General features: G+C 44.6%; 1 protein-coding gene across 1 annotated transcript; it reads right to left on the reverse strand.

The window, feature by feature from the left end:
* Nucleotides 1-4,239: 4,239 nt before the first annotated feature.
* LOC131270432 (nuclear RNA export factor 1-like) lies at nucleotides 4,240-8,017 on the reverse strand. The gene is made up of 7 exons (XM_058272422.1): nucleotides 7,930-8,017; nucleotides 6,956-7,827; nucleotides 6,772-6,881; nucleotides 5,472-5,508; nucleotides 5,165-5,403; nucleotides 4,913-5,081; nucleotides 4,240-4,833 (listed from the first exon to the last, which is right to left on the reverse strand). The coding sequence occupies exons 1-7, from the start codon at nucleotides 8,015-8,017 to the stop codon at nucleotides 4,372-4,374; spliced, it is 1,977 nt and encodes a 658-aa protein (XP_058128405.1). The 3' UTR covers nucleotides 4,240-4,371.
* Between the last annotated feature and the right edge of the window lie 2,676 nt (nucleotides 8,018-10,693).

A 10,693-nucleotide genomic window follows, 5' to 3' on the forward strand; every position in this document is an offset into this window, starting at 1 on the left:
GGGCAGTCAACTGTCAAAGTAAGCGAAAATCTGTTTTTCGGTCGCCGAGTGAAAAATAGATTTGCAAAAATTTGCGCACCTGGTATAGAGTGCCAGTGGATGGAAAATAGTTGTTTGTGATGATGTACAGTAGTTGTTGATGAGATTTCGGTGTACACAATACCTTTGTGCTGTTTTTTTTACTGTTAAACAATCAAATCAACATTGAATGTACTTACATCTGCATCGGCTCACGAATAGGAACGTCTACACGAAGCGAAAAAAAGTGACAGAAAAATGATATTTTCGCCTGTATTTTCACAGTTTTGCGCGTCGTGTAAACTAAGCATAAAGAACGATAGAAGTAATCAAAGCCTAGCAAAAAGAAAATGAAGAAACTGAAATGACCGAGTTCATTAACAAACCTCGATTCGGTCCAAAAAACATAGACGTAATTCACCGAGTTGAATTACGAGGGGGAGAATGTTGCTGCACCAACGAGGTGCTCAACGGAAAAGATTCAAAAACCAAATAAAAAAGGCCAGTTTGAACCCGAACGGAACTGCACCATAAAACCCAAGAACATTGTAACGCCGCCCCCTTGAGTCGAACCACAACATAGGAAAAAACCCACCATAAACTGTAACATCTCAGTGCCCGGTTTGATCGTTGGTCCAAATAAAACTTTCCGAAAAGGACACGACGTACAGGAAACGAGATGCCTAGAATAATAGACAACAAACGCATAGGACAGTTTCGCATCAGTTTAGGGTAGATCAGAAACCACAATTATCGATCGGCGCCACGAAACGAACCCAACATGTAAATTCTCGTTACCTCTCGCGATCCGGAACCCAAATAAACAAGAAAGCAGGCAAAGGGCGCGGTACGCCGGTAACCGAATGTTTTGGCGATACAACGCATAAAAAAGTGGGTAGAGTATTCAGGGAAAAACCGATCGGTAAGAAACCCAAAAAAGGATCACCGATCCTTTTCACCACGCACATACATGTAAGCAATCCGAGTATTGTACAAGCACAAATACCATGAAGAAATTCTGGTATATAACGGAAACATTTCATAGAATAAATGAGTGTTAAGTTGAAACTCAGACGATTCACTTCGTAGGTTATTTTGACCGCTACACTCGCTGGTATTCTGCCACCCAATCCGAAAGATCGAAACGATCAACTCTCCCCATCTGTTGCATAGGCCTCCGTCATAAGCTTGAGGCAACTAGCTTGATGGTAATAGAGAGTCAGAGACTTCGACAATTTTGTCTCGGCAGATACCAGGAATCCTTCCCCCTACTTTTCTTTAAAAACCGTTACCACGCGGGAAAGCAAACTAGGAGGTCTACCTTCGCGGGGCCTGTTTGCTAGAACGCGCCGTAACAGTGGTGAAACACAGAAAACAATTCCTCGTGTTACGATAACCCCACATACTTATAATCGGTTGCCGCCAGGAATCAAAATCGCGCCAGCCGCTTTCCAGCAGCTAATGGACACCATGCTGGCTGGCTTAACAGGCGTTTCCGGTTATTTGGACGATATAATAATCGGCGCAGCAACTGTGCAGGAACATGATGCTGCCGTAACCAAGGTTTTAAAACACATGCAGGAATATGGGTTAACCGTACGTCACGAAAAATGAGTTTTTCGTACACGGCAGATAAAGTACCTGGGACACATCATCGACAAAGACGGCCTACGCCCTAGCCCAGAGAAAATCGAAGTCATCCGCCGTCTTAAAGAGCCTGCTAACATCACAGATGTCCGTGCCTTTCTATGGGCCATCAACTACTATGGCAAGTTCGTTCCCAACATGAGGAAACTGCGCTATCCTTTGGACGAACTTTTAAAGGCAGACAAACCCTTTTGTTGGACAAGCCAGTGCAAACAAGCTTTTAAAAAATTCAAGGACGTATTGGCATCCAACTTGCTACTTGCTCATTACGACCCGAGACAGAAAATCGTGGTTTCCGCTGACGCTTCCTCGGTGGGTGTTGGTGCGACGCTAAGCCACGTATATAGCGACGGTTCAGTTCGGGTGGTGCAGCATGCAGCAAGAGCACTAACTAAGGCTGAGCAGGCCTACAGTGAAATCGATCGCGAAGCCTTGGCAATAATATTCGCAGTAAAGAAGTTCCACAAAATGGTATTCGGTCGGCATTTCCATTTACAAATCGATCATCAGCCGCTACTTAGAATTTTCGGGTCAAAAACCGGCATTCCGGTCCACACAGCGAACCGGCTGCAACGATTCGCTCTCTCTTTACTGTCTTACGATTTCACCATTGAATACGTGCGTTCCGAAAACTTCGGAAACGCTGATCTACCATCGCGGCTCATAAATACTCACGACAAGCCCGATGAAGACTGCGTGATAGCAAGCCCATAGTTATGGAAAAAGAGATAAAAGAAATAGCAGTCAAAGCATTAGAAACCATTCCACTAACACTTCAAGACGTCGCAAAGGAAACAAAAACAGATTGTATTCTCAAAAAGACATACCAGTACGTACAGACTGGATGGCCGAGTGGTTCGTATGAAGGTGAGATGTCATGGTACTTCATGGTAGGAAAGAGGCATTAACAACCATAGACGGATGTCTCTTGTTTGGAGAAAGAGTGGTGATTCCGCGGAAGCTGCAGCAAAAATGCCTTCGTCAAATACATCGCGGACACCCTGGCATAGTGAGAATGAAAGCGTTAGCACGAAGCTACTTTTATTGGCCCTCCATGGACCGCGACATTGTGGAGTGGGTCAATACATGCCAGCCATGTCAACAGGAAGCCAAATCATCTCCACGTTCCAATCCATCTCCCTGGCCAGAGTCTACTGTTCCGTGGAAACGTGTCCACGTTCATTACGCAGGGCCAGTGAACGGTGAGTACTTCCTGGTAGTGGTGGACTCGTACACAAAATGACCAGAAATCATTAGGACGACAACCACAACGTCAACAGTTACAATCGATCTATTACGAAGCCTTTTTGCTCGGTTTGGTGCCCCGACAACATTGGTTTCCGATAATGGAACGCAATTCAGCAGCATTGAGTTTCAAAACTTCTGCATGCAACAAGGAGTAGAACACGTTAGAACGCCTCCTTATCACCCACAGTCCAACGGACAGGCCGAGAGGTTCGTGGACACTTTTAAGCGAGTGGTGAGGAAAATTTCGAGGGAAGGATGTGCTATGAAGGAAGCACTGGACACTTTCTTAGTAACATATCGTTCCACACCCAATTCGTGTCTACATTCAAAGACTCCGGGCGAAGTTATGTTTGGAAGGAAGCTGCGAACATCCTTGGAGTTACTGAAGCCTCTGCCCTCTCCGGTAAAAGTGGACCCATCTTCTGAAATTGCCAGACAATTCCGTCCCGCAGATCCAGTATATGTCAAAATGTATTCTGGTAACAACTGGAACTGGATCGCTGGAACAGTAGTGAATCGGCATGGTAATGTATGAAGTGATCACGGAAGACAACAGAAGCATTCAGCGGCATATCAATCAAATGCGGAAGCGCGCCCACAGCACTAGAGACGCGCCTATTGCAACTAAGCCACAACAGTTGCCTTTAGATATTTTATTAGATGAATGGCACATACCACCATTACACGCTAAAGGTCCTGCACCAACGGCTAATTCATCGTCATTGTCCGCATCATCGTCTTCGCAACAGTGTACGCTATCTACCTTCTGTCCAAGTTACTGCACCATATTTGCCATCGTTAGTTCCACCGTCTACGTCATCGTCAGCGTCACCGACTGCATCGTCGTCAGTTCCCGTTCTTGCAACAGAACCTGCATCATCTTTATCGCATCCCCACTTCAGCAGGATTCCTGGTAGACCCAGATTTGCCGGTCCAAAGCCGTTACCGGTACAGCAGCCACGACGCTCTTCTCGTAGGAGAAAAGTTCCTAGTAGGTTTGACTTATACCGGACAAATTTAAAGGAGGGAGATGTTATACGCCAGTAAGATGCAGCGTGAACCCGGACTCTCCGTAGATGAGTTCCATCTTCGGGTGATGCCACGATCGGGATCACAAAGGGATCGCCGTACCTGATGGGGCCGAAGCGTTGGCCTCGCTCTCTGGCTACCTGACCTCCGGTGCGTTCGGACGTGTGTAGCGTAACGGGATCAATAATTTTAATTTGTTGATTGTCTAAACGTCCATTTAGGAATGAAGTGTTTTTACACCCAAAAACATAAAAAATTTCAACAAATGCATTCTGTTATTTCGTATACGGTGACCTGTACAGCTAAGATTAAAAGTGAATTAATTAATTCTAACCCCCAAAACGAGTTAGCTTTGTCTATGCTAAAAGCTAACTAAGCTTTGCAAAAAAAAAAACGAACAAAGAAGTCGCGATCCATAACCGCTTGTGCTCATTGCGTGATGAATGCCTCCTGGGGGACTTGATTCTGTTTTTGCAGTTCGCGAAACGCAAACTCGGCCTGCTCGTAGTCCCAGTTCATTTCCTGCAGACAGCGTCTGCTCCACTCGAGGTTCATGCCGGTCGTGACCGCTAGCGCCTGCACCATCTGCAGCTTGGTATTGTCGTCCGGCGCCGTCGTTGGTAACACAGCAGGGCCCGCAACATTTGCCGGGACCACCGCCGCTGCCGTTGCCCCCGGTGGAGTTGGCACCGCTGGCCGTGGCCCTTTGAAACATTTCTCGTCCTGTACTGACAGCGTGTTGTTGATGTGCAGCATATCGTTGCGGATACAGAATCCACCACCGGCCGGTACGATCACCATCGTACGGTGGAAGGATCGCATCGGCTCATTCTGACCGGCAGGTTTACGCTCCTTAAACACACCCGTCACTGTCAGTAGTAGCATTTGGGGCTGCAAAAAGGGACACGTAAATGGTAGGTTTCCAAACATAACCACAAACTCCCAGTCGTTCTAGGATTGGAATAATTACCGTGAAAAAGGTTAAATCCACCGCGAAGGAATGTACATCGTGCCTGGTTGGCGGAAGTTCCGAAAGGTACGATACCACTTGCAAGCGGTTCTGCTTTAGAAACCGACACCGAGTATCCAGGTCAGTTTTGTGCTTGATGTTACGATTCGCGGACACGTAGGCACCCAATCTAAAACAAAACAATTAAAAACATCCTTTTAGTTAACCTCATTTAACCTAGTCTCAGTAATCCTTGTCTAGTGAGATGCCAACTTTTGCTGATTGTTTTGATGGTACGTGTTGACTGTGAGCGAAAACAATGCATGCTCGTGGTAGGCTTCCAGCAGCGGCTGCCTGTTGTCAGAATCGAACAGCGCATAGTACTGCTCCAGGAACTGGCGCACCAAATCGGTGCTGGCAGGGTTGGCCAGAAAGGATGCTTTGGCCGGCGGTTGCTTTTGATCATCCTCCGGGATGTCGAAGCTGATCGGTGGCGGCAGATCGATATTATCCTGGGAGAAAGGAACTTGAATGTAAGTATCGGTACTGCGACTGAGCGCACCAAGAAGCGTGTGCTTACCAGCTTGATGACCTTCGGGAACCGTTTACGCACTTCACTATAAATAGATACAGTACAAAGGTAACGTTATGCTTTCCTATCTTACAAATCCTCCCCCTTCCTGTCATGACTACGTGCCTTTCGGTTCAACCGGATACACATACGCCACAAAAGAAGAGAGAGAGTTATAACTTCTCAATGAGGGGAGAAGTTTAGGCAAGGTAGAACGGTCGAAATTGCTGCAACAAGTTAAAACACGTGGCGAACGCACACGTGCACCTACTGAATAGGTTGAGTTCCGGACTCTTGCATATTTAGGATTCAGATTCGATTGAAGTCACACACGAGAGCAGCTGTTCCCTCCGTGCACTGTGCCGGCGCCTGTTTACGCGTCTGTGATTGCATTTGTTTTGCCGATGTTGGAAGGTGACCATAGAGACGGAAATTTATTTTGGTAGATAACTATCTACCACACAACAACTTGTAGGGACGCGAGAACGACGTAAGGCTTGTGTAAGAAACAAGAAAAGAAACGTTCGTGGTGGCAAAGAGTTCATGGGTTGTTCTATCACAAAACGTATTAGCAGCGCTCACCACGTTTCATCATCTCTACTTGTCTCGTGCTACTGTAGCATCGTTGCTACAGATATGTCTGATTCGAAATTCGATGCAAAGCACTTCCAGCATGCTATATACCTCAACACAAACTGTATGACGTACCTTTTAATGAGCAACATAAGCGGAACCGGGTGACCTATTGTTTACGAATCCCTACTGCACCTTCCAAAATCGGACTCAACAGTATATAATATTCGGGAAGAAGGTTTCCAAATAGCTGCAATCGTGTACACTTTAGGGAATGCTCCGGTATTTAAATTTTGATAGTCAAATAAAGTTTAAATTCGGTGTGAATAGAATGAGAAATATTGCATCAATTAGTCGCTTTCAAGCGTCGGCTACTAAATCGCATTAAATACGCCAAGATTATTTTCTTTCACTTTTCAGCCTTAGGGGAGCCAAAGATTAGTCCCCAATATTAAGGCTCTCAACTACGACTCCGTCTCATCACTCCTCCACCGGTTGGTATTGTTGAAGCGTTTTTCCCTTTCGAAAGACAAGTATCGCCTGCAACGTGCACCGTGGGATGATGACGCCACGAATTACCGACCCAGGCATCTTACTTCATATCGAACGAACGCCATCCACCAAACGATGATGATGATGATGCCGAAGCTTATGCCCGCAGCACATCCATGGAACGTGATATCTGCTAAGTACAAGACCAGATATCATTCATGTGATCCCAGTAGGGGTTAAATACCTGACATAGAGTGTTTGATCCTCGTAGCGTTGCCGTAGTGGGTTGTCCTCCAAGTTGAGTTCCTGCAACTTTAGAGCCTTCAAGCTGTCCAGTGTGTTGATGTACGGAATCTGCGCGGAAGGGAAGAGAACAAAGTGGTATACACGGTGCTTTTGGTCTACATTTTCGCACTCTCTGCACTCACCTTATTCTTGGCGAGGTATAATACTTTCAGATTGGGAATTTTGTTTGCCATCGACCGCAGATGATCGAGCATGTAGAGCTTGTTATCGTTGAGATTAAGCGCTTCCAGCTCGGGAATATGCTCGGAAATTATATCAACAGCAGCCAGGATAATTTGAGGGCGAGCCAAAGCGCACAAGATATCGCTTAGATCCGGATCCGCGTGGAATTTCTCTAAGTTCAACGCTTTGGTAACCGGGTTGTATCGCTTTTGCATGGCCTGCTTCATGCGTTCCTTTAGCTGATCGTTTACAAGACTGTTGGGTTGGCTGTTACGCACCAAAAGTATCAAACGACGATTATCGGGAGTTTCGATGGTGCGGTTAGCTTTCTGAATCAATTCGGCAACCTTGAAATCCTCCACGTAGAACAGGGCGGCTGATTCGATCACCCGCCAGTACAGTGGAATGAATACGTTCGGCTTTATGGCCTGTTGGATCGCGAGTAGTATGAATTCCTTGTCGTACTTGTGGCCGTAAGGTATTTTCACTTCGTACCAGGTGGTGTTGGACTGGACCAGCCTTGGGCGATTCATGTTTCCAGTTTGTCCGCCACGCGGTATCGGCGAGCCGCTGCGCCTTCTGATACCGTTCTTCCGGTTGTTGACAAAAGTGCGCAGAACACCGTCGTAGGTATCACCGGCCATCGCCTCGTCGTCATCGTTGATGTGCGCGCGAATTAGACCTTTCGTTATGCGTCCTTTACCACGGTTCCCGTTGGACGGGTTGAAGCTGACCCTTCGCTTCACATCCGTCATATTTCTGTCGTTCCGATTTCTATCGTTATAATCATCACGTTCCATGCGATTGTCATGGTGATCATATCTTTGTTTTCCTGAAAAGTAAGGCAACAGAAAAATAATCAACATTGTGTCCGTGCGGACTCGGAAGTTTCGTCATGCCACTTATCAAAATGGCGGCGCAAATTAGCGTGTACCTGCGTCATATCGCCGATCTCCTCCTTGATAGCGGCCACCACGGTTATCACGACCACGGAAATTGCCGTAGCGGATGTTTCTCGGCATGTTTGATTGCAAACGAACAGTAACGAAATAACACGCAGTGCGAAAAAGTGACTTTAAACCTCACTTAGCACAAATAAAGAACACAACACGATTTTTCATGAATCTATGATATTTCATGCAACGTACATGAATGACAGCGTCGGTTTGACAGTTGATGACAGCCATGACCAAGGTGTGTAACAAGAAAGTGTGTTTTGGTGAACCAATGGAGAGATGAAAGGAAATGACGAGAAGTTGATTCCGTGTGGAAAATGTACTAAATATTATTTTCTGGACAACATGGAAGCATCAGTGATGTAGAAATCAAATAAAATATCGATTTCAAATCCAGCTTTGCTATAGCAACCATGACGTTCATGTATCTTTTGCATATACAGTAGATATCCGACATACGGGGACTGTCAAATTTTGAAAGATTGGGTTTATTACATCGATTTAAATTCCTGATGTACAACCAAACGAATAAATATGTAAATTACACATTTGCATAACTTACGCTTCTTATTTCGTTTGTTGCAATTTATGTTGTTTGAATTAGCTTGCATTGCATTCATATTAATGGACAACGAAATTTTTTTGAATATTCTATGATGCATGTACACAAGAGCTCGATCTCTTAACTCCTAGTATAAACTATGTGTCAAGCAATATTCGAGATACGCGGAAATTTGAGATACGCGGATTTCTCTGGTCCCCATTAAACTCCTGGTCATAGCTTTGCGCAACGGTTGCGTTTTTTCCCATGGGAGAGATAGGAGCTGTCATGGGCTGTCACCGCAGACGCACGACCTTGCGGTTTCTGTACTAAAAAATCAAATTCTGTGCTCGTTTGACAGATCAAAAACGCAACCGCATGCGGTTGCGCAAAGCTGTGACCACAGGTTAAACGATAAGGAGTTCCTAATTTTGTTACATCCCTCCTCGGCCTATTAAAAATTGAGAGATTTTTTTTCGCTTTGATTAGTTTTGACAGAAATCGATATTAAATGTCTTGCGGACATTTTGAAATTTTGACCGCGTGACCGCATGAGGCGTACCATACCAAAAACTTGGTACGGTCGAGCTCCAGCGTATCATACCAAATGCAACCCAGCACTTCTGGGTTGGCTGACAATGGTGTGCTCGAAAGAGCTCGATGAAGTGCTCGACTTTTCATATTGGTAAGAACTTGTCGAGCAATTATCAGTTAATTTGTGAAGAGCACCTCCAAAAAGTTAATTGATGGAAAATAATAGCATATTTTAGAATCATGATGGAGTTTAAAACTGTTATTATTATTTTTCCGTACCATAATATTGTTGAAACATGACAACTTTACTTCATGGATGAAAATAATGCGCTGCAATTGTCGTTCCAACCAGGCGTTAACAAACAAAAATACTCGTTCTCTTTTCATCGTTTTTTTCTTATATAATAATTGATACGATATATTTGCTTAAAATTTTTCTACCCACTCTGTTGGTCATAGTTCTTAATCCAACAACTATTTCGTTTTGAAAGGAGTTATGCAGCATTCAATACGTTGATAAAAATATTCTCATGTTTTCTAAGTCATGAAACAATGTGGTAAAACGAATCTTATTGTTTTTATTTGTTTTTTTATTTGATTCAGTTTGAATACAGTCTGTTCCCGAGTTACGCGGATTATGGGGACCAGAGAATTCCGCGTATCTCGAATTTCCGCGTATCTCGAATATTGCTTGACACATAGTTTATACTAGGAGTTAAGAGATCGAGCTCTTGTGTACATGCATCATAGAATATTCAAAAATTTTCTTTGTTCATTAATATGAATGCAATGCAAGCGTATTCAAACAACATAAATTGCAGCAAACGAAATAAAAAGCGTAAGTTATGCAAATGTGTAATTTACATATTTATTCGTGTGGTTGTACATCTCAGGAATTTAAATCGATGTAATAAACCCAATCTACTGTCAAACTTTGAAAACCGCGTATCTCCGAATCCGCGTAAGTCGAGAACCGCGTAACTCGAGAACAGACTGTACATAAGGTGAGCAGGACAAAGCATACCCAGCCAGCAATATCTGTCAAAAACATAGGCGAGGGCGAGTAGAAGGAAAATCCCCGCCGCAAGCGGACTGTCGATGTTTGAATGTGTGCATGGGACGGCGATGAATTCAGTGCAAGAGGAGCTTTCGATATGGGCATTACACGAGACGCCATATTTGCCCACCTTTGCGTTGTGAATTGTGATCGACTAAACATGTTTCTGAGTAATTTCAATTTTAAATATGTGATTTAGTGTTCTTTTCGTGATCAGTAGTGTTATATATGTGAAACAGATGGAATAATGAACAGCCGCGTTTGCTGTTTGTGTTTTGGAAGGCAGCTGCCGGCAGCTGTTCTTTGGCGCTGTGCTGTCCCGGATGACTCTCAACCGCTGCAGCCGATAGAGAATGCATCGTCCGTTTCACATATCCCAGCATTCTGGCGCTGTGCTGAGCAAGAGGCCTCTCAACAGATGCAGCCAAGAAGTCATACCCCGAATCATCCCGGCATTCTGACGCTGAGCTGATCCGGACGCAGAGCGGTAAAAAAGGCATCTCCCGGATTTTACACGGAGACAGGATGGACATCTTAAGTGTAAACGTATTGTTACCGTAACGAATAGTAATATTGTAATTGTAATTGTTGTTATTTGAAATTCAATGTA

The sequence above is a fragment of the Anopheles coustani genome (assembly GCF_943734705.1).
Source record: "Anopheles coustani chromosome X unlocalized genomic scaffold, idAnoCousDA_361_x.2 X_unloc_3, whole genome shotgun sequence".
NCBI classification, from domain to species: Eukaryota; Metazoa; Arthropoda; class Insecta; order Diptera; family Culicidae; genus Anopheles; species Anopheles coustani.

Bases quoted from the DNA above. Each gene is read 5' to 3' on its own strand.
- LOC131270432 (XM_058272422.1), bottom strand. From the start codon at position 8,017: ATGCCGAGAAACATCCGCTACGGCAATTTCCGTGGTCGTGATAACCGT. The intron at 7,828-7,929 runs GTACACGCTAAT...CTTACTTTTCAG, and splicing joins AGATCGGCGATATGACGCAG to GAAAACAAAGATATGATCAC. The intron at 5,404-5,471 runs GTAAGCACACGC...CCTTTCTCCCAG, and splicing joins TCCCGAAGGTCATCAAGCTG to GATAATATCGATCTGCCGCC.